The sequence below is a fragment of the Arvicanthis niloticus genome, chromosome 27, assembly GCF_011762505.2.
Source record: "Arvicanthis niloticus isolate mArvNil1 chromosome 27, mArvNil1.pat.X, whole genome shotgun sequence".
NCBI classification, from domain to species: domain Eukaryota; kingdom Metazoa; phylum Chordata; class Mammalia; order Rodentia; family Muridae; genus Arvicanthis; species Arvicanthis niloticus.
The window spans coordinates 26,673,756-26,697,772 of NC_133435.1; the positions used below are offsets into that span (position 1 = coordinate 26,673,756).

A 24,017-nucleotide genomic window follows, 5' to 3' on the forward strand; every position below is an offset into this window, starting at 1 on the left:
GACATGCTTGTATCAAACCACGGAAAATATTTCTATAGAGCAGCTTACACACACAAAACCTTTAACTCCTTGGCTAGAGATGTTTTAAAAAATAGTGTCATCACCCGTAAAGAATAAAACAGTATATTTCCTAAGATCACAAATCTTTCAGTCTGGCAACCGTGTCATTGTTTGTCTTAAAAGAAAACCAAGCAGAGCTGGAGAGATGGCTAAGCAAGTAAGAACACTAGCTGCTCTTCCAGAGGACGAGGGCTCAATTCCCAGCAACCACACGAAGACTCACAGCTGTCTGTAAACTCCAGGATCCGACACTCTCAAAGAGACATACATGCAGACAAAACACCAATGCACATTAAACAAACTAACTAACTAACAAATTATATCTAAAGACAACCTTAAGCCATCCCACATAACATTTCCAAAAAAATCTAGATTAACCCAAGAGCAAGAGGCACAGTGAGGATGGATTTCTCTGGTTTAGATTGACTAGAAGAAATTCAGAAAGAGTAAAATGTGCAAGTTGGATAGTTAGACACTAGATGATCCATTTGAAAAAAGTAGCAGGAACGGACCATGGCAAAAATATGGGAGAGTATTATTTGAACATGTCTCTTCTTTCTAGGTTCCTAAGAACACACCCTGGGTGAAGGTGGCTGCCGCTCTGCCCGGCTGCAGCTTGTTCTCCAGGTAGCCATGCATGGGGCCTGCGGTGACCTCATAGATAAGCTGTGAGTCCTCGGTGTCTGGATCCATGGTCAGCAGTTCCTTCTTGGTGATCAGGTTGGTTGCCTGGAATAGAAACCCATTAAATTTAATTCCTGAGGTGGGAATTAAGCTGGAGCAAGACCCTCTGACTCAGATTTAATTCAGCTCCACAATAATTTACGGAGAGCATCTGCTGTACAGAAAAGTCTGTCAGGATGGGAGAGACCTGAGAACAGAAACCACACCAGCCTCTGCCCTGGAAGTTTTCACAAAAATCTCCTGCACAAGGTCAATGGGGCAAGGGTTTATGTGGAAATAAGCAGGGGATTTCAGTTTGGCTTTGAAAGAGGATTGGAACTCGGGAGGAATGATATAATACAGAGAAAACCGTTAAGCCTTATACCTTAGGAGACTCACTGAAAATCCTGAAGTTAATTGGGATATGCTGTACTCCCTCACTCAGTCAGCACAGAGCAAGGTGAGAAACTCATGGAAAGAAAGACTGGCGAGCTGTACTCTGCATTAGTACAGAGAAGGGCAGGATGTTAGAAGTCATTGGTGACTTTACTATCCACTTATTTATTGAGACAGCATCTTATCGTGTAACGTAGGCTAGCCTCTAACTGGAATCCTCCTGCATCAGTCTCCAAAATGCTTGGCACTCTATATAGTGATGTGCTGCTACACCTGGCCACTGGAAACATTAATAACTGTTATTGGGATAGAGAAGAGATAGGAAATAGACCCAATGATGAGGAGAAAATAATGACTGAATATTGAGAAAAAAATAAAACAGTATGTAAGAAGAATTTACACTGTGGTAAATGTGTGTGTGTACACGCGCACACGAGCGCATGCAAGACTGCATGGGTATGTGTATGCATGCAGAGGCCAGAGATCCATGTGTAGTGTCTTCATTGGTTGCTTCTCATTTTGTTTTGTGGCACAGAATCTCTTGCTGAAACTGACCCAGTCATGTTAGGTTGGCTTTCCAGTGAGCTCCAGGGATCTGCTCACCTCTGTGCTTCCAGCACTGAGGGTATATATGCGTGGACCAGTGTGCCCAACTTTTTACATGGAAGCTGGGGCTCTGAACTTACATCTTCATACTTGTGTGGGAAATGCTTTAGTGACTGAGCCATTTATCCAACCCCATCGTATTTATTTTGAGAAACCCAACAGTTCAATAGCTAAACCCACAGTAATCTAATCAGCTCCATGAGGATGAAAAGCCACAGTACACGGAGAATATCACTGATCAATGTTCTAAAATAGGAGGAAGAAATGTACATGTGTTGATGCTGATGCAGGTTTAGTGCTGATCTGCTACCACTTCAAAATGATGAGCTGTACCTTCAAGTGATCCATTGGGAACTAGGAGATGGGGAAGAAATCCCTGAAGTAGGAGTCCTCTGAGGAAGATTGCCTACAGAGCTCTCTGCTCCTTTCCTATCAAGGGCAAGCATTTACTGTTCCTTAAAGTCCATTCTCCCCTCCTAGAAGTTAACAGTTTCAGCTAAGCATCCGCTTGCCCAGCTTGAGACACTATTTCCCAGTGTCCAGTGAAATCTCTGTGCTCATCTGACCAATTTCTTGCCAAAAGAATATAAGATTATGACGCATTCAATTTCTGTGTCTCTTACTGAAAATGAAGTATCTTACCCTGGACTTCTATTTTAGCCTTTCTTTTTAGGTGGAATACTGACTCATTTCTGAAGAAATCTGTGTACTCAACAACAGGCACTCAGCCATGGAAGGCACCATCACAGTGAAGATCCTGCTCCTGGTCCAACACTTTCACATCATATGTGGTATAAAAAATAAGAAATGACTCTTATTTGACCTGCTCTATTTAGGGAATCTTTTTTGTAGGGTTGCAGGTTTATATTAATATAACAAGCTAACTGATCCTAATAATTGAATAAGTGGAGAATCCTAACCAAATTTTTGGGTCCACCTGCCTTAGGAAAGCCAGCTCACGAGAGTGGTGGGTGAGCTCCTATTCTGTTCCGAAGTAGCTTCAGGGTAGGCTACCCTGAGCACTGAGCAGAAGATATGACAGATGGGATATGACATACCTTGCCATCCATATATTCCAGCCATTGGAGCCCCAGGTTGGTGACAATTCTAGGGGTACCATCATCCACCGGGAGGATGTCCACATTGAACTGCTGAGGGGCTGCCGTCATGATCTGAAGTGGGGAGAGAACACTCGTCTTTAACAGTGGATTTTCTCACACACTGTTCCTAGATGTTGCAATTCCCAAACTCTGTGCACATGTCAGAGACAAAGTGAAGCTAGCTTTCACTTCTTATCACAACTGGCATTAGACCTCAGGGAGAGTGGTGACTGACAAAGTGAGTCTGACAGGAACATAGATACAAAAAGCAAGGGTGTCTCTGCTCAACCTCATCTGCTATAGACATTGGCTTTTTTTTTTACATGTGTGCATGTGTGCATTTGTGTATGTGTGAGTGTATGTCTTAGAGTACATGTGTAAATGCATGCGTTTGTGAGTACATATGTGTTTGCTGATGTGTATGAGTCCATGCATGTTGTGTATATGTGTGTGTGTGTACTTGTGTGCATGTGTATATGTGCATGTGTTAATATGGCATCATGCAAAATTTTTTAGGTTGTCCTTGAATTTCTGAGCTCAAGTAATCCTCCTGCCTCAATCCCCTGCTAGCTGGGACTACCAAAATACCCCATTGCACTTGGGTGCACTTAAGTCTTCTTGAGAGGATGTCAAGATGATTAAATTTATAACAATTAATATTGTTTTCTCACATGTAATGTTCTATATTTTAAATTATGCAAGTGAGAAGGAAGTAGTACGGGGACCATGAGAGGAGAGGAATAGGTCTAAAGGGAGGGGCATCGAGAGGGGATGCTGGAATACATGTCAGTCACATGAAAGCAGAAGGTGGTACCTTTGGGGAAGAAGAAGACCTCCAAGAGAAAAAGCCAGGCAGGCCAGTGGGGAGTATGAAAAAGAACAAAGTAGAAAGGAACATGCATACGACAATGCTGGAAACCAATCACCCTGTACACTGATTTTAAAGATAATTACAAAAAAATAAAACCCTTGCCTAAGATGAGACAATACACAAATACTTTTTCCTCTCAGTATCTTGTGTTAAAGTTTTCATGAGAGGCCGACAAACCGCATCATTAAAATGTTAATGCTGAGGGCTCCAGGTGGGGCAGCTCAGACGGGAGGGAAGCATCTGAGGACACAGGCCTTTTTCATTCCTTTTCTTTCCCTGGTTTTGTTCTTGTTTGTTTTAAGGACAGTGCTCTCTGTGGGTAAGAGGCAGAAGAAATCAGGAACAAAGGCATTTGTGGGAATGAATGGTGGACGGGTACTTACACTTTAATTCTATCCCCAGAGCAGTCTATCAGTATACACCATCCAGGCAGGCTCTGAGCGTGTATCAGCTGCAACACAGGGCAGTGAGCTGCTGGCTTTTCAGTCTCCCAACACCTGCCTTCTACACAATTTCCATTTCTTAAAATAATGTGCTTCTTCAGAGGGCTTGGTCTGACAATTAGGTTTTTAAAGAAGATAGCCATTGCTGACATATTTTGATTTATGTTTCTCCTTTGAAAGTCAAGCCAGTCAGAAGCAGCGACAGTAAGGACGAAGTGACAGCCTGCCTGGCGATGCCACCGAACAGATAGAGCAGCTGCACACCAGGCAGAGGAGTCCCCAAAGCCACGGCAGATGCAGTGAGCAGCCCAGGATGACCTTCTAAGTCTCTGAAGGACAGGATGATATCCTTCTCAGGAGTGTAATCACTGACCACCAGCGAAGGACAGGAACTCGCCAGCATCGAGAAAGACCCTTTCTCTGTCCCAGGGGAACAGCAGGCTATGAGCACACTGTTTCCAACACTGCTTCCGTGGAACCAGACACAGGTGTGTGGGGTGTTGGGGTGTCCCCAGCCCTCCCTCCACCAGAGATGCATTTACTCCAGGGGGGTTTATGGAATGGTGAGTTCTGTTAATGAACTAAGCACTGAGCAAATGGTGCACCAGGCAGTGGATAAGGAGTTTGTACACACGTCATTTGCGTGTGTGTGTGTGTGTGTGTGTGTGTGTGTGTGTGTGTGTATGCATTAGAGCCAGAAGTCAACCTCAGGTATTGTTCCTCGGTAGCTAGCTTGGGGATTGCTAATTAGAATAGGCTGACTCCAGAGATGAGCCTGTCTGTCTCCTCAGTCTGGGATTATAAGCACATGCCACCATGCTCAGCTTTTCACACTGGTTCTGGAGACTGAATGCAGAGTCTCATAACCACACAGCAAATGCTTTCAAACTGAATCATCTCCCCAGCTCCTCTTCCCTCAAACGTGGAGAGAGAAAACCTGGGAAGTGGCTCAACCTTAACAGCAAGGCATCTTACAGAATATACAGGCTGATCCTAAAATGGTAGTGATGAAGATGAATGTCGAGATTCTCAGATGTTTCTGTGGGTCTGCTGAGGGGCAGAGGACCTCATGTACTTAAAGAAGAGGTACTACGTCCATTTTACAGAGAGGGAAGCTGAGGCTTTCAAAGGAACATGACTTACGAAGACACTTAGCCAAGTGGCAGAGCCAGGACTCAAACTCTGAGACTAAGAGACTCTCGGTGACTCTGGTTTGAACGGGGAGGAGTCTTAGCAAACAGATACAGACACAGACACAGACACAGACACAGACACACGGGGTGGGGAGAGAGAGAGAGAGAGAGAGAGAGAGAGAGAGAGAGAGAGAGAGAGAGAGAGAGAGAGAGGAACATAGAGCCATGTGATAGAAATATCAGATGGAAGAGTAACACTGATCATCACCTGTCTAACCAGGACTCACCAGCACTCACTCTCAGGATTATCTCCTTTGGTGTTCAGATAAGGCACCGGAAGCTTCAATTATTCTGCCCATTTTATAGGTGAAAAACCAAGACTTAAGAGAAATTAATTGTCCAGGGTCAGCGCACTTAATTTTAACAGAGTAAGAACTCAGTACTACACCTACGTGCAACAATCCCTCACGAGGCCTCTGACGGCTTTGCTAGGCCTCCTCACCGCCGGCCCTCACCTCTTCTCCTCCTTCCTCAATGATAAAGAAGGGGTTGGTCCCATCAGAGACGGTGAAGGTAAACCGGTCTTTGAGGGAGTTGCTGCCATCATGGCTATAGCTGACACGGTTCTGGTAGATGTCTTCCATAGTGAAGGAGGAGGTGAGGTGGGAATGCCGCCCCCTGGCAGTTCTCTCGATGGTACCATGACGTGGAGGCTGCAGGATGGTGAAGGTGAGAGACTCAGCCTGCCGGGAAGAGAGAGGCAAGGGGCAAGCTCACAGAGTGCGTGATGACCAGGAGCTGGTCAAGGGAAACGCCAATACAGCCTACATTTTCTTTATAGATGGCAACAAAGCTAGTGAGAGAAAACACCGTCTTTCTCTACTAAACTGGACATATATCTTAAAGATTTCTTCAGGACACAACATTCACATTTGCTCTCCTTATGCCTTGTGGTTCAGGCTGGACTAAAGGGAAATAGGAAAGCTGGGACTCCCTCCCTCCTTCCCTCCCTCCCTCCCTCCATCCCTCCCTCCCTCCCTCCCTTCTACCTTGCTTTCATCCCTCTCTTACTCCATCCCTTTCTTTTTTTCTTTCTCCCTTTCTTCTCTATCTCTTCTCCAATCAAGGGTCTAAGGTTGTAAACTCCTGGCATATTTTCTGTTTTCTTCAGAGCTATACCTTTAGCTTTAGAGAAGAGTCTGCAGCCCAGTAGGCAACAGACGTCGGATAAGAGCATGGGTAAGTGAAGCAAGCAGGGACATAAGAAGAGGGTACACAGACCTAATAGGTAAGTACAGCAGTGAACTCTGTGCATGCCCAGTCAAGTCCACAGGCTCGGTGCTTGACCCAGGCAACCTCTTGAGAGGAGAGCTGAGTCCCAATAAACCATGTTTTTCTGGACAAAGCCTCATCTTGGAGTTTGCTCAAACTGTGATGACCAGTCACCATGAAAAAAGTCTGGGTGCAAGAGGTGAAAATGGAAGGGAGGCACAGAGGGACAGAAAATTCCCATCCACTTCAAGATGACATAAATGCTTTGGGTAAAGTGCCACACATCTTATTAGAGATAATAATAAAATCCAGTATGTCAAAAGGGTTGTCACATGCAAGTGGATGTGAGAGCGAATGGACTGAGGACTTCAGGATGAACTGAAAAGCAATTTGATCGCCAACTTGATTTTTCCCAGAAGGCCAGGTGTCTTCCATGTTTACATCTTTTGAAGGGCTTGCGATCCCCTCAACAATGGGCACAACTCTCAGGGTGCATCACAAAAACAGCAGCTGCCACCGTCTCTGCTTCTTCTCAGCCTGAGAGTTCAGGGGAACCACTTACCTCTGTGTCTACATCCACTGCCTTCAGCTCAAACTCTGTGATGGTTTTCCTCACACCCTCTTGCACACGCATGCCCCGGTTCTGCACAAGGGGCAGTGAGTCATCCACAGGGTGAATAGTGATGTGGAAGGCCTGTGTCACCTAGAACAGCAATGGGTAGGTGGGGCACCTGTCTCCAGTTTCACCACTATTCCTCAGTTCTTGACATGCCTGACCCACAAGGAACCCTGACATGAGTCTTGGGCTCAAGCCCATGGCTGTCAGGGGCTGCTTCTGTGTTGTGGCTAAGAGCAGAAGATCATGATGATTTCATATCTCCAGTATGTCTCCCCACTCCCCTCAGAGAGAAAATCTAGGAACTGAAGCACTCAAGGATGGACCATTGGGCCTCTTACCTCATGCAGGCCATCAGACAGCACGAAGCTGAAGGCGTCTGATTGTTTCTCAGTCCCACTAGAATGGACATATTGAACATTTTGTGAAGTCAGGTCAGCTTGAGTGAAGGATCTAATCTGGATGCCTAGTGAGAAGAGAAGAGAGAAACAGAAGGGATGTCAAAACACTAGCCATCCCTCCAGGCCAGGGAGCTGTCAGTCTTCAGTGTAGAGTCTTCTGTATCTTACACATAGGGTTGATGCTCTGTTCTTAAGGACCCCGTGCAATTTGTAGGCTTTTTTTTTTTTGTTTGTTTGTTTTGTTTTGTTTCATTTTGTTTTGTTTTGTTTTTGTAACAGTGTGTTCTTTGGTAGTATATGCTAACTTGATTACCAAGGCTTTTGTTTGCCAGGCAATAGCAGGTATTCAATAAGTGTTCTTTTCCTTGTATGTAGCTAAAATCTCTACAAGGTATCTGGAGTCTTACTGTCCAAATTCGACTGTATTTTACATTCTCCCTTTACTTCACAGTCTCTTTTGAAACACTGCCCTACTTTTTAATGTTGTGTGATGAGTTGCCTTTGACCACTGCAGTTATGCGGTCTGACCATACAGTGTGCCTGTGGAATTGGTGAATCATCTTAGCCGTTGTAATTTTACTTAGCATCTTTCAAGGTCACTTATTTTCAACTCTCAGGTCTGTGATCCTGGCTTCTCATATGGTATTTTAGCCAGGCAGGTAGTAATAAGATTTACCACATGACTTTGGGGTTTGAACAATCATCCTATATCAAACTGAAAATGACTTAGAGAATAGTATCCTTTAATAACATGACATTTAAAAATATAAAACTTTAAGCAATTTAAAATAATTATGCTACTTTTCAAACACACATTACCTCTGTCTTTTAATGCCTCAGATTTAGAAACAGTCCAGAATACTTGTTTGTGTCTTAGGGATACCGGGATTTATAGTCAAGCATCAATTAAGACTAAGGCATACTAGATTGAAATAGTTCTTGGGAGGTAAAGACAGAAGATTAGCAGTTCAAGGTCACCCTCAGTAACATAGTAAGTTTCAGGCCAGCCTTGACTACATGAGAGAAATAAGGTTGAAATAAAGGTGTGAATATAGCTCAGTGGTAGAATATTTACCCAGCATGCAAAAGCCCTGTGTTTGAGCCCTGGCACCACAAGAATAATAAAACAAGAGAGTGATATAGAGTCCTCGCTTTCTGACTCTGGGTGGTGAGACACTGATCTGGTTAATTCAGTCCTTTATTCTGGCCTTGGCATGCAATTGCTGTTTCCAAAAATTATTATTTTTCACTGTTAATCCTGGTAAAACCAGTATTGTTTTACAATAGATTCCACTTTGACTTATATCTGTTGAAGTGTGATATCAGTATCATGGGCTTTGTCTTTAAGAGAGAGAGAAAATTGATCAACCCACACTGCTTCCATTTTCGTCTTTATCATTTGAAATTTGTTACCCAGATGTAAGAGCCTTCTGACTACTGGGGCATTAATTTTCTGATGAGGCATTTTATATTTCCACACTTGCTACATCAGTTCTTGACAGGAAAAAAAAAATGCAGCTCCAGGCTTTGCAGCTTTGTCTTATGGCTGGACAGACGTCCACACCATCCTTTAAAATTTTAATAACTTCAGGGATTGAAGAGATGGCTCAGTAGCTTAGCACATGTGTGGTATAAGTAGGAGGGTCTGAGTTTGGATGCTCATCACTCATGTAAGGGCCAGGCATGCTGATACATGTTTACACCTAGGGTAGAGGGCCATGGAAACAGGTAGTTACACCTAGGGTAGAGGGCCGTGGAAACAGGTAGTCACACCTAGGGTAGAGGCCGTGGAAACAGGTAGTCACACCTAGGGTAGAGGGCCGTGGAAACAGGTAGTCACACCTAGGGTAGAGGGCCATGGAAACAGGTAGTCACACCTAGGGTAGAGGCCGTGGAAACAGGTAGTTACACCTAGGGTAGAGGCCATGGAAACAGGTAGTCACACCTAGGGTAGAGGCTGTGGAAACAGGTCATTCTCTGAAGCTCACTGACCAGCTAGTCTAACAGAATCAAAGAGCTCAAGGCTCAGAGGGAGACGTGGTCTCAAAAAATAGGGTAGACAATGATCAAGGAGACACTTGACCTCTGGCTTCTGCACACAAAGAAGTATTGCATGCAAGAAAGAGTATCTGTATGTGTGCACAAGCACAGGAACATGTATATAGACCTCACAGACATAATCACAGACAAAATTTAATAACTTCTCATGAGCTACACTGAGCAATTGAAATCTCTTTTTCCTGTTGGGGATCCATTTTCATGCTCCATGGGAAAATACACATTTAGACTCCCCTGGGCATCTGACCACCCAGCTCCCTGACCCCTTGATGCATCTCAGCCTGGTGATGGCTGATTAAGATTGTAGCTAATTCCTCTTGGGAATCAGGCTCTGGGCTTTGGGTTTGAACTTTCCCCTTTTCTCTTTTTAAAATAATTTTATTGAGTTAACTTATAGATGATTTTAACCGCGTATTGTTAGAACTAACATACAATGAATTACACATATTTGAAGTGGACAACTCTATAACCTTCAGGTTTCCAATGGGACTGCCATAGTAAAAGTAGTGGACATGGCCATCATTCCACAAGTATTCACAATGACAGTTCATAATCCTTCCATCCCTCTCTCTGCTCCATCCTCATTTCTATGTAACCATGAATTGTGCCCATTATTACACTTGAACTGGTGTCTTCCTCTCCTCTTACATAAATACAGTATGTACTTGTCTGTACTTGGTTTCCTTCATTTGGCCTAGTTATCTGAAGTTTGACATGCATTGGTAGTTTCTTTCTGGGGTGTGAACATGGCACAGGTAGTAATGTGCCTGCCACACAGGCATGAGCAAGTGAGTTTGTTTCTTCATGATGTAAAAGCCAGGTACAGTGACACACAGCAAGAAGCCCAAAGCTGAGGGGCTTGGGAGTGGATAGGTTTCTGAATGCTGATGCTCACTGGCCAGCCAGCTAGCTGGACTGACGAACTCCAGGGTTAGTAAGGGGCCTTGTCTCAAAATAAGGTGGAAAGTGTTTGAAGAAGATACTTGATGTCAACCTCTGCCCTCTGCTCATACTGCATACACATACAGACACACACACACACACACACAGAGACACATAGACAGACACACACATACACACACAGAGAGACACATAGACAGACACACACATACACACAAGCATATTGCCCCCTTACAAAATATTCATTCTTATTCTGAATGATCATATCATAATTTGGTCATGTATACACCCATTAATGTGTATGTGTAGATGTACAAACCTTTGTTTCTCCCTAATATGCATCTAGAATAGAATAGTACCTGATAGACCCCAGCCACTCAGTGTCGGGTGAATACAATTTCTTCTGCCACTATCACTTACACCTAGCAGACACTACTGAGTAGATTCACAGTCTCTGTAATGCCTTTTCTTTTTAGAAGTTTAGCCTTTTTTAATTGGATGTTGGAAGAGGCCAGTTACTCACTTGTCAGCAAGAAGGTTTGTCTGAAAACACAGTCCCCCACTGGCTGTCACAGCAGGTAGCTGTTGCTTGAAATACTTGAAGGCTTTTAATCCCATTGAAGGTGTTTTCAGTCACCAACCTGCAGGTTAAACTATGTATCTGGCAGTATGACAAGAGACCCATATTAACCCTGTCATTTTTTCCAATTCCCCAGAAGGCCCACACATTAGAGAAAGCCTGGTCCAGGTCAGGGAAGTAGGTGGATGAAAATATCTTTGGAAAAATTGCCTTCTTAAAGGGATGTTGGGTGATGCCGCCAATGCTTGCATTCAGCATCCCAGTAGGGGGTCCTGTCATGCCCTGTCCACAGCAGCTGTGCTGGGGGGTTGGGGATGGGGACCTTTCTAACTCCCTGCTTCTGAATTCTTCCACAACATCTCAGGGTGGGCTCAACTGTGTTTCCTCTCATTTTAAGCTGCATGTTGAAATCTCAATACTCAGTACTGCAAAATGGTTCCTTCTGGAAACAGGGTTCAAGCAGGTATGGTGAGATGGCAATAGGTTCTTGAGGTGGGCTCTGAGTTGGTGTGGCTAGTGTCAGGGGAAAGTGAAGTCAGAGCACAGGCAAATTCTCCACAAACCCAGCATGTGAATATGAAGACAGCCATTTACAATGAGACAGGCTTGGACAGATGCACCCCTCACAGCAACCCATCCCGGACAACACCTGCACCTTGAACTTCTGGTCTCCAAAACTGGGAGGAAAAAAGCTCTTGCTGTTTATAGTACCCAGTCTATGATGTCACTAACCGTGGCACACTAATGTCTGTTTTCTCGGAAAGCCCAAGCTAGGGGTAGGTGCTTCCTGGAATGAAAAGCCCAGCGTTAGTAAAGCATCACTTTCAAGGAGTCCCTCTCAAAGGACCTCACTCTCTCACTGGGGATTCTCCATCCTCTGGGCTCAAGCTGGCTTGGGTCATGTTCTTACAACTCCTGAAACACATCTGACCATATTTGTCTCCACTTTCAAAACATATTTATTTTTGTCAGATCTATATTCAATAAATATATTGGTTTAAGGGAGGAAGAGAGTTTTCTTCATATAACTCTCTCTCTCTCTCTCTCTCTCTCTCTCTCTCTCTCTCTGTGTGTGTGTGTGTGTGTGTGTGTGTATGTATAGATACACAAAATATAACACACAGATACACACACATTTCTCACACAAAAGCTGGTAATCAGAACCTCAAGAGGACATGCTGTAGTTGGAGTGTTGTCTTGGTTAGGAATTTTATTGCTGTGACAGACACCATGACTGAAAGCAACATGGTGAGCAAAGGTTTGATTTTTCACCCTGCTCATCATCAAGAGAAGCCAGGGCAGGACCCTGGAGGCGGGGACTTAGCAGAGGTCATAGAGGTACATGGCTTACTGGCTTGCTCCTCATGGCTTCGTCATTCAGTTTTTTCATATCATCCAGGACCCAAGGTGGCACCATTCCCAGAGGACTCAGCCTTCCCACATCTACCATAATAAACAAGAATATGACCTACAGGTTTGCCCATAGGCTAATCTAGTAGGGTATTTCCACAACCAAGACTCTTCTCAAATGACTCTAGCTGGTGTTAAGCAGATGGGAATCTAACCAGGACGAGAGTATGATTCCCCAAAGGCTCACACATTGGAAGCTCAATCCTCCATGTAGTGGTATTGGAAAGTGGGGAACCTTTAGAAGGTGAAGCCTGCTGTGAGGAGATTAGATTACTGGAGGTGCAATGCGGGGTATAGATTCTTGCTGTTCTTGTAAAGTCAACTTCTCTAAGAGCCTGCTGTTACAAACAGAATGCTACTGGCCCCTTCTTGCTCTCTGATAGATGCCTGTCTCACCAACAGTCTCTCTCTCTCTTTCATGCATGCTTTTTACATGTTACCACCCACCATGCTCTGACCCTGCCAACGGAGTCCTTGTCAAACGGAGAAGATGGAGTCACCCAGTCTTGGATTTGTATTCTTCTAAACTGCAAACTAATATAGTACTAGCTTCAGTTACTTTTTATAGTAATAGAAAATGGATTAACATAAGGCATTAAAAAAAAACTTTGTGCACATGTGTGCATGTGTGAAATAGCTGTATGTGGGGCACAGAGGTCAATTACGCAATGTTTTTAATAAGAGAGATTGAGTAGGCGTACTAGTAAGAAAACTATTTCTATGTAATAAATAAATTAAAAATACTCCCAATGGCTCTTAGTACCCTGCTCAGAGCACGGCCAACAGTCAGTTATACACTAACTGATATGGTCTCTCAGTGCAGTTTTATTAAGTATGGGACAACATGCATTGATCAGCCTCTGTGCAACTATAAACTAATGAGGCAGGCGGAACCACGTGGTCTAATCATACATGCACATTCAACTGGGTTTAATTGACCCAGCTGTTGTTTTAGCATAGGAGCCATTCTGTCCTAAGACAGAACAGCCCTGTGATCCTCTCTCTGTCATCTTCTCCTCCCTCACATTCACAGCCAGTGTTATCTGTGTAAGCTGTTGGGCTCTCATGATGTGGTCCATTTGCTCTGAAGTCTGACTGGGGTGATATTCTCTAGGCAACATGCTACTTCAATGAGTGTGCTCAGAAATGAATTTAAAAAGCCAAGAACCGAGCATGGTAATGAACTGAGGCGAGGAAAGGGAAGAGATGTGTGTTTGAAAGGTAGTTCACGGGTTTTGGAGGGAAGGAAGCTTTGATTGAGGCTCCATTGAGAAGAGAGGCTCTGGCAGCATGCACAGGGAAAAGTAGCGAGTTATGGCAAGACTGTGGTAAATTCACTATTAGGACGGGACTTTTTCCTGTGGGCTCACAACAGCCAGGGAGTTTCAACAACAGGATCTACTCTGCACCAGATAACACCTCTGCCTAAAAGGCCCATAGCATTCTTGGTAATGAATAGCAGGCTTCACACAATCAGTAAATATACAAGGCCAGAGGCATTCAGCTGCTTGATTTAAGATTTGAGAGCAAGGAAGTCTTTGAGGTGGAAAAACACCCAAGTTTCTAGAAGTCTTGGGCAATGAGTGTACTCATGTGTGGTTCACAGAGGCTAAGTGGAACTAGGTTCTGCGAGCAACAAACCTCTTCAGTCAATGCTTCAGGTGGAATCAAGAAGCTTTGACGTTTACAGATGGTTAGACCTGTCCTTGGCTTCTCTGGAAGGAACCTCTGTGGACCAGGAGTCAAACTACACCCTCGCAAATCAAGATGTTATCATCTGGAAAGTTCATCTGATTCTCAGGTTTGGGCATCTAGTGGCTCTGACGTGGAGCAAAGACCACTAAGACAGCCATGCAATGCATATTGACATAAATGCTGTAATCCATAAGCAGACGGCCTTTCACTTGGCTCCTGAATGTCTTTAAGAATTCTCATAGTCTTTGAGGGAGTTTCCTAGGTCTGGCCAAGAAAGCAATACCTGAATTCAGTTTTGAGGATGACATATTGTATTGGCAAGAGGAATCCAGCAGTATTCCTCAAAATATGCTAGAAACAGCAGTTATCCCACAGTTCGTGATGTCTTAGAAGGGGACTGAAATCATTAAGGTATCAAGAACTGCTTGGTCTGCTGTCTGATAGAGCTGTAACACTATCAACATGCTCTAGGGAGAATAAAATTAAAATCAAGACAAGGATATGGCTTCTGGACTGGATGTCATAGTCTCTCACTAATAGCAACAGAGTTTTATGCATAGTAATTATTTGGTTCAGGACAGATCCATTTCATTGTAAGACATATAACATAGCCTTCCATCTCTGTCCTTTAAAGTCTTGCTTAGCTCCTGCTCACCCTCACAGCATTTGAGTCTCTGAGATGACTTATACCTCCTGACTATGGGAAGCAGCTGGGTGCCCAGGGAGAGGCTCCATTTTTTCTATCTCTCAGCTGTGTGTGGCTGTCATCCCACAAATGTTTGTCCATCTCATAGTGCTACTGAAGCACACAGGGACATGGGATTCTGACCCCTGGTTCCATTCCTTCTGCAGCAGGTCAGCTACAAGAGTCATCCTGAACCAGAGATGGAGCTGCCTCCTGCCTCAAATCTCTGGCTTAGTCTGAGACAGAAAACGCATTTCTTGCTTAAGTCATTGCATTCTGGAGTCTCTGTGTCCAAGTAGTTTAGCTTCTTTCCTAGTTAGCATTACTCTTCATTCTAATTTTCCAAGAAAAATATGAAGTTATTAGGCACAGGGGAGAAGGGAAAGCCCATGGTGACAGGATGGTCTTCTAACCTGAGCTCCATGGGGACTGGACTCCTTGCCTTACCCTTAGCAGTGGGAGGAGGCTCATGCCCACCTTCTGCATAGTTCAGCAGGACATATGACTCCATATAGCTCCCAGGCAAAAAGCAAGATGCCTCATGTGACTCTTTTGAGTGTGCTAGGGTCAGTCAGTTCTACTCTGCTGACACCAGACCTCATCAGCAAGAGGGGCTTGCACACAATGGGGACCAGTGATCACCTAAATGTACTTGCAATTTGCTCTCCAAAGAACTGGTCCTGTCCTAACTCCAGATCCTGGTACACTCAGGCTCACTCAGTGGGACAGATGCTCTGGTTTAAGTTGTCGTTGGTTGTGTGGAGAGGGGATGATGTAATCTACATGCACTTCTAAGGGAACCATGGGTGCTCAAAAGAAATCAAATGCATGATTTTCTAACTGGAGGGCAGGAAAGAACAGGGAAAGAGGATCCTGGCTAAATACGAAAGCAGGAGGCTCTCAGTATGGAGTGAGGGAGGGTTGGGGACCCTTGCCCTTTTGACAATGAGGAGGGACCCTCAGTTGTAAGGATTGGGGCTTCATATTCCTTCCCATCTAGTTACTGGAAAGTGGTGGATTAAAAAATGCTGGTGGGACAAGAGAAGACATGGGTCATGAAGTTAAGTCTGCCTAAAAAGAGCAGATAAAGCAACACCCCAAGTCAAATGAGAATCAGTCAGCCTCTGGAGCGTATCACCCCAGGAGGAGGCAAAAGCGTGGCTATCTCCTGGTATCTCCTGAAGCAGATATAGTCTGGCCTTAACACCTACATTTTAAATCTGTGAAAGAATTGAAATCTGCTAACTGTGAAAGAGAAGAGAGAAACTGCTCTGAGCCACACCCCATAGGACTGAACCAGCCTGGGGTCAGAGGTGAGCAAGAGCTGGGACTGACCAGCAGGCGGGTGCCTGGCACAGGCTGCAAGAAGCTTGGGGCTTTTAAAATCTGTTCACTCACAGTCACCTAACACCACAGCCAAGAGCCTGCCCTTTCATCTTTGCAGAGATACAATCAGCAACCTGACAGAATTCTGGCAGAAGCAATTAGCTTATGAATTAGTTATTAAATATCTCATGCAGCCAAGGTATAGAGGTTGCTAATCTGCATACTTCCTGCAGGAACTCTGGGAAAATAGGGAAGGCTACCAGGTTTAATTTGCATGAGGAATCTTATGCGGTCTGCTCATCCCTTTCTGGTTTCTCCTACCATATATATCACAGACTCCCTCCACAGGCACCTGGGACTAAACAGGGGCTCCTCTCTCAGCCTTTCCCCTCTACCTTTTAAAGGGCACTATCTCTTTGCTGAACAATAAGTGTGATATGCCTGGCTGAGCCTACTTCGGGATATTGACAGTTGTATACTCCCCTGCCAAACCAATTTCCTTATTCATCAGCATAGTCAACTCCTTCTCTGCCTTCAACTTTCCTCAAATGCCATCCTATTAGTAGGGAGGCCTCCCCCCACCCCCACCCCACCCCACCCCTGTTCCTTCCTGTGCCTTCTAATTACTCGTTTCACACCTACCCTCCCTAATGATCATCTCTCTGTGACATAGATTCACTTGTTTGCCTGCTCAGTGCTGGACTCTAAAGGAAAAGGGTGAGTTTGGAGGAGCAACTATGTCCCCTGATTTGATATGCTCCTAGTGGAATGAAGAATCTCTGATACAAGATTTAAAGAAATCCTCAGAAGATCTAAGCCTTTCAGGTTGTCACTGTCTCTAAAAAGTGATGGCAATCCCAGCTTTGTCTTTACCCAGTGACTCTCTCCTCACATCACAGAGCTGCCATAGAGTCGCCAAGGTGACTGGTTGTCTCTCTCATATCCTCCCTTTGCTATCCAAGTGACACTGCAGAGCTTTCTGCTGGCCCATCCTTCCTCACCCGGGCCACTGCCTCATTTTTTCTCTCCCCTATTCAATTCTATTAAGATACTTCATCTCCTTCCCTGCTCAAAAGTCTACAGCGATTCCGTTATTTTTAGATTAAAGGGAGATTATCTCAGCTTGGAGGACTCCCCATATCATCATAACTACCCATGAGTCTTATGCTATTTTTAGAATACGTGAACTCAGCCACTGCTTATTCATGCTTTTTTTCATTTGGGAAATGAACGCAGATTTAACTCCCTGAACTCTGACTCCCAAGGGCATTCCTGAACCCACCTCAACTTGTCTTTTTGCTCGGTGTAGACTTCCCTGTGTTTTAACTCTTTAACTCCAAGTGTACACCAGTCTTCCCCATGTTACAGGTATCTATGGAGGTTCCGCGTCCCACCCAATATAGAAACCCAGGATGTGAGGATGCATTTGTTCATTTTTGCTTCCTGAAGAGCAGGGAAATTTCTCCAGAACATTCTCATTCTGTTGAATTCAGTCTTTCTCCTCTGGTGCTGGGGGCTGAATCCAAGACCTTGTAGATGCAACGTATATCCCATTCCACTTAACTATACTCCCAGCTGAGGTGAATAGTTAATATATATATATATATATATATATATATATATATATATATATATATATATGTGTGTGTGTGTGTGTGTGTGTGTGTGCACGTGTGTACAGATATATATATATACAAATATATACATATACATATATACATATATACATATACACACACATATATACATACACACACACACACATATGCGTGTGTGTGTGTGCCAGGATGTAATGGTCCCTAGCACTTACTGAGTCTGAACCTAGGGCTAGATGGAGCAAGAGACGACTGTGTACCTGGGGAGGCCACATGCTCCAGGTGGCCCAGCTGGGGCTGGGTGGTGATTCTGTAGATTAGTTCTGCAGGCTTGCTGTCCTGGTCAGTGGCCGACAGCTGTGCAGTAGTGATTTTCTCCACCGAGTTCTCGTTCAAGACCAGCCCGTTATTGGTGATGATGACTGGAGGGGACCTGTCTTCTGAAAAATATCAGAAACAATGGTTTGTCATGGGAAGTTTCCAGCCCCCTTTCTTCAATTTCAGGTGCCCAGGAGGTAAGGTCAGAGCGGTCCTCAGAGCTGTCCCTCAGAGGCCCCAGAAAAGGGCCAGTCATGGATTTTTATCTTTGCTAGTTATGTAAAAGAAGGAGTGAAGCTCCACAGTGAACATGGAGGAAATGGAAGACCCCACATCTGCTGCTTGCTATTAGCAAACCCGATACCCCTTACCTAAAACACCGATGGAAAATGACTGGTCAGCCAACTTATTGCCTTCCCCATCAACCACATCAAATTTAAAAGCAAAGCTCCCACTAGGTTCTCCTGGTTCGTGGCTGTATTCTATCTGCCCTGTAAAACAGAGAAGGGAAAGGAAAAAAAATTTGTTATTAGTACTCCTTGCTACTCATTTCTGAACCGAGAGGTAGAACTTCAATTGGTATTCACACCGAGGAATCAATTCACACCTTCCTTGCCTAGGTGCCATTTTTGACATTTTAATCTAAAGTTTCATTCCCTCTCTTTCCTCCCCTACCACCAACGTCCTTATACCTTAAAGGTGCCTCATAACAATTTTCCTCCACATGGCATTTCCTGTGGTAGGGCTCAGCCATTCTGAAGGCTGTAGCTCGGATCCTGGGGTGGTCTCAGGAATACCTAGATGAAAGGGACTGCACATGGGCACACTGCACTGACCCAAGCCACATTATTTGGGGTGACCCGCTAATATATCCACATCACAAGGCAAGAGAGGGCAGGCCTGCAGCCCACCTCTCCAGGAATCTTCCACTTCCCACTTCCCACTTCCCACTGCCCAGTGCACAGGGGAGCATGGGCTGGATCCAACTAATAGATAAACAAGCACATAGTCTGCACAGAGATGTCAGGAAGGATCCGAAGGAAGAATGACAGGGCATCCCATTTTGCTAACACACATATCTGCCTGGACCCATCAGTGGGAGTAGAACCAAACCCCGTGAAGGGCTGCCTGCCCTCATTTTTTCACAAGGAGACACTGAGGAATGTAGGAATTAAATAACTCTGCTATCTGGTTGTCTACTGTACCTCTCTGCTGACCCACAGATCCAGTGAGCATCTAGTTGCTCTCAGTTTAGGTGTGTCAGTACATCCACAAAGCTCAAACTTCTTCTCCTGGGGCCTTATTTCTACCTCTAAAAGGAATTGCACTGGGTCACATGACTTTCGGCCAGTTCTCCTCCCATCTGTGATTTTTTTTTCCTTTTCTACCCCCCGAAAGCATTGTACAGTAACTACATAGCATTCAACATTTCTGCCTTTGCGTTACATCAGCATTTCTGAGGGAGGGATGAGCCGTGTAATCTCCCCCAGGCAGCTCCAACTTACGCTCTTCCATTTTACCTAGTTCATTAACTGGTGCTCTTGGGGAGCCGGGCAGAGATATAAATTGCTCACCTAAGAAAGGCATAATTTTCACCATCATCCATCCCAACTCACTTCCTTTTGCGTTTTCTCTCTCACACATCCTTTTTAGCAACACAGCAAGCCAAATTGACATTTCTAGCTCCCCGCACCCCCACAAAAGACTCAGATTTCTCAGAAAATATATTTCTTTGGCCTAGAAAAATAGTTCTCTCTCAATTTTTAAAAACAAAAGTGAAACAAAGAAAAATAAATGAAGCTATAACTCAGCTTGTATTGAAAACAAAGACTGTAACGGCCTCCTGCCATAGGCTGCCAGGCACTCGGCTCCCACTTTGTTAGAGCAGACAGAGCTTGGAAAGCTTTGACAGGCGGGCAGAACAGGCTGACCTTGGCTAACGTCTGCCTGAGTGAAGCTCCGGACAGGGCCTCTAACAGATATTTGCTCCAGGTTGTCAGCCTTAGTCATCTGCAGGCGCCCCGCACCAGGGTCTTCCTTCATGATGTACACAAGCTGGTCAGCCTCTGAGTCAGAGTCTGTTGCTTTCAAGTGTTGCTCTGTGATACGTGCTACAGTCCCTGGAAAAGAGTGGGAGAGAGAAGGTCATTCCCGTCCTTTCTTTCAAATGAGACACCAAGTGATTTTGTTTTTTTTTTTAATCACACATATCATACATACTCTGGCTTATGTATGAGGCATTTTCCTCCTTCCATTTCCAGCTGAATAAACTCTAACTCCCCCAAATAAATAAATTCATTTAGATCTTTGTCCTTTGCTTGTGTCCACTTTTATTCTTGCCCACGCTGCCTCCATGTAGAACCCAGCAACAACAGCTACTTCTATGATGTACATACTTCTAGATCTTGGGTTTAAGAAACCTGCTTCAGTTTGATTTATTTGATGTGTGGAGAATAACCAAATCAAAAAGCACCAGTTGGCACCAGGTGTGGTGGCACATGCCTATAGGGCCAGCACTCCATAGGCAGAGGCAGACAGATGGTATCTATGTGAGTTCGAGGCCACCCTGAAGATCAGTTGCACATGAGCTCATGAACATATCTCATTGTCATCTCGGATGAAATAGTCAAAATCAGTGTTCCTCAAATCAGAGCATAGGGGTCAGGTTTAGGGTCTCTATGGAGACTGAGGACAGAGGCAAGACACTCACCATGGAAACACTTCTTAGAATTCTGCCCAGCCATGTTCTGGTCTTAAAAACAGCAAATACTAGTAATGTAAACACACAGCATTCATGTGTCTTGGTGTTCGGAATGGCACTGCCCCTTCCACCAAGAATACATAATCTTTTGAACTCTACTCTGACTACCCAGAGAGTAACCTTGAGGGACAAGGCTATGTCTTCCTCCAGACAAAGATCTGACTTACTCGGTGCTTGATACAATATGGTATATTCCAAGAGCAGAGTTCCTCTTGTGTCATGTATCCCAGTGCATGTGATATCACCCTTGCTGTCCCTCTACAATACACCATGAAGCTTGGAGGACAGAGTGATTTGAAGTTCAATAGGAAAAAAAAAAAATCACGTCTTCTCCAAGAGTCCATGAAACAATAACAGGCTGCTTTGCTTGTAAGTAGCAAAATGCCAATTTCTAGAAGCGTTGATAACTCTCAAAACTGCAGACTTCATTATACCATGTACTTATTTTTCAATACAAAACATATGGGAAACTAAGATAAACCACAGAGTTCTGGTGCACAGAGACTCTAGTCAAAGGCCCACACCCTGTTGACTTCCTACAGTACAGCATATGCAAGACTAATGCCTATCATTGCGTCTTTAATGCCACTAAAACATGGCAACAAGTCTGACAGTTTGATGCCAGAATGGCACACAAAGTGATTGCCAATTATTTGCATAATCTCTTAACTCCTGGTAGCCTCCCAGCTGCTCTTGTATGCCTTTTAAAATTTCTTAAAAATTAAAGTCATGAAAAAGTCTTGCCAGGGTTCTTTTGTTGTAGGTTTCTATGCTGTGGGCTGGACAGAGGCAGGGTCACAGGAGACCTGGCTCTAAGCTGGACCTTACAATTTTAAGGCTACTGAAAATATTATAAACACCTCACAAAACATTCTCAAATTCACCAACAGAGGTGTCCTACTTGGCGAAGTATGTTGGTTCATACTCTAACTCACATCTTAGTGTTCTTAAACAGCAATTTCCCAAAAGTTCCACTTTCCTTAAATATTGAATAGCTCCCCCAAGATGCAGCCAAAGCACCAACATGGAAGAAGGTACGGTCTACACAGGCTTTTTTTTTTTTTTTTTTTTAAAGGCAGTATGGGAAAATGAGAGCACTCTCTTCCATTCCATTCCTACAGGAATCGTTATGGTTTGAAGATGGAATGGTCTCCACAGACTCATGTGTTGAGGTTTGGTCTCTAGCTGATGTCACTATTTTGGCAGGTGCTAAGAACTTTAGAGGGTAGAGTTTAGCTCAGGAAGTAGGTCACTGGGGGGGGCGTGTCCTTGGCAGCTAGATATTGCTCTGGTCCTCAGTCCTGCTTGTCAAAAGGCAAGGAGCTATGATTACCTCTTTCTGTTTCTGCCACGATGTTCTTTTTTTTTTTTTCACAGAAAACACTGGCGCCAGCCAAGTATGAAGTAAAACCCTTGAAACCGTGAACCCAGAGAAACTGTTTTTCATAAGTATGTGTCATGGTGACAGAAAATTGGGCTAACACACCTGCAGGGAGCTGAAGTCCTCGGTTTATTGCCAAGTGGGGAATGTTGCTTGTTGGCAGATCTATGTAGATCTCCATCCTCCCTGTGTCTACATGGAGGCCATCCGTGAGAGAGAACCGGAACTCATCCACTGCCATATAGATGTCACCAGGTAAGTACCCAACCAGCCCGGCCAGGACATCCTGATAGCTGAAGGAAGAACCTTGGTCTAAGACTGTCCCGTTTTCTAGAGGGTCAGAGGCAGTAGGTCTCCAGAGTAGATGACCTGCAGAAGGAAGTGGAGAATGATAAAGAAACAATAGTCTTATATATTTATATAATCAAAACAGTCCGATTTTGCCAATGAGTGTGAGCCTATGTAGAATGTCAAGTACCTCAGAGACCCTTGGTGCTAACACTTAGCATTCTGTGTGTAGTATAGCTGGTGCCCTGTGGCCTTATCTATAAATAAAGAAGACAAAATTCCACTTTTGTGGTCAAATCTCCTAAGGAGACACAGGTGGAAGCCGAAACATAGTGGCTTAGAAATTACATCTCCCTCCCCGGATTCAAACTCACTCCATGATCTAAACTTTATTTTCCCTTCTGCAAAGTAAAAATAGCCCTCCACTCTCTTTGCTTACAGTGTGCAAGATCACGGGGATCTCTGTTTTAAATTCCTTTTAAATTGAGGAAGACTGCAAGCATGCTTCTATGGAGGCTCAGATGTTCTGTTTTTAAGGGGTCACATACTGCAAGGGTATAGACAAAAATGCATCATCAGAGAAAGTGAATTAAGGTCATCAAAAAGTGCCATAGCCAGTGGCAGCTTCCCTTATTAACTTTGCAACAGCAACAGCAATTGTGTCTCTCAAAGTCCAGCCCAGTTAAGAGTGATTGACACTAGGGCATGGCTCCAGAGCTTTAGCTTGCGGGGTAGCATTTAGAGGAGGGGTGGTGGATCCCCACAGTTGTTTCTACATTTGCTTTAAATTAGAGAGTGCTCCCATTGCACAGGGAACATGTTTGTGAGAGACTTCTAACATGATGACAGGCTGCATGAGGCAGATCTGATGACCAAATGATGCCGCCTACCCCAAGAAGAAGCCACACAAACATTGAAACCTGTTTTGCTTGAGATTATGAAGGAGACCAGGAAAAGAGCTGAAGTGAAATTTCAGAGATAACAATTACTTAGCACTCAGGTTTTTAAAATAGCATCAACCAAGACTCTTGGCTAGCTGTGAATCTGATTATATTTTGATGCAGAGAATGGGCTGTGTGTAGGGAAGGAACAGGAATAATGAACCCATTGACAAGCTCACGCTCACCACCCATCAGGCACCTTAATTAAGCAGCAGCTTTCCGTCCTGGTTTGTGTCTTACCATGGTCAGGCTTTTTCATCAATACAAAAATCAGCTCGTTATCTGGGGTGTCCAGATCTTGTAGGCTCAGGGAAGAATTGCTTATCACCACTCCCGAGCTCAGCTGTACTCCCAGGGGCCGCAAGGTCATCCTGGGAGGCTCATCATTCTTCCTCTGATTAAAGTATAAAATATTTGGTCTCACACAGATATTAAGTTTAAGAAGAAAGAAAACAAGCATTCGGAGAATTTATCATTACTGCGATGACCCTCACTATCCAAACAGTATTTAACGTGCT

At 44.3% G+C, this 24,017-nt stretch overlaps 1 protein-coding gene across 3 annotated transcripts in view; it reads right to left on the minus strand.

Annotated features, from left to right (window-relative positions):
* Fras1 (Fraser extracellular matrix complex subunit 1) overlaps positions 1–24,017 on the minus strand; it is a 400,677-nt gene that overhangs the window by 50,812 nt on the left and 325,848 nt on the right. For 2 of the 3 annotated variants that reach the window (XM_076926448.1, XM_076926450.1), the window contains exons 43-52: positions 23,740–23,893; positions 22,376–22,639; positions 20,060–20,248; positions 18,500–18,619; positions 18,071–18,250; positions 7,502–7,626; positions 7,107–7,247; positions 5,788–6,015; positions 2,784–2,897; positions 639–789 (exon numbers count right to left, since the gene is read on the minus strand). In XM_076926448.1, coding sequence (XP_076782563.1) covers positions 639–789; positions 2,784–2,897; positions 5,788–6,015; positions 7,107–7,247; positions 7,502–7,626; positions 18,071–18,250; positions 18,500–18,619; positions 20,060–20,248; positions 22,376–22,639; positions 23,740–23,893 — 1,666 coding nt within the window. The remainder of the gene's footprint in view (positions 1–638; positions 790–2,783; positions 2,898–5,787; positions 6,016–7,106; positions 7,248–7,501; positions 7,627–18,070; positions 18,251–18,499; positions 18,620–20,059; positions 20,249–22,375; positions 22,640–23,739; positions 23,894–24,017) is intronic. The other variant, XM_076926449.1, reaches the window with a different exon arrangement.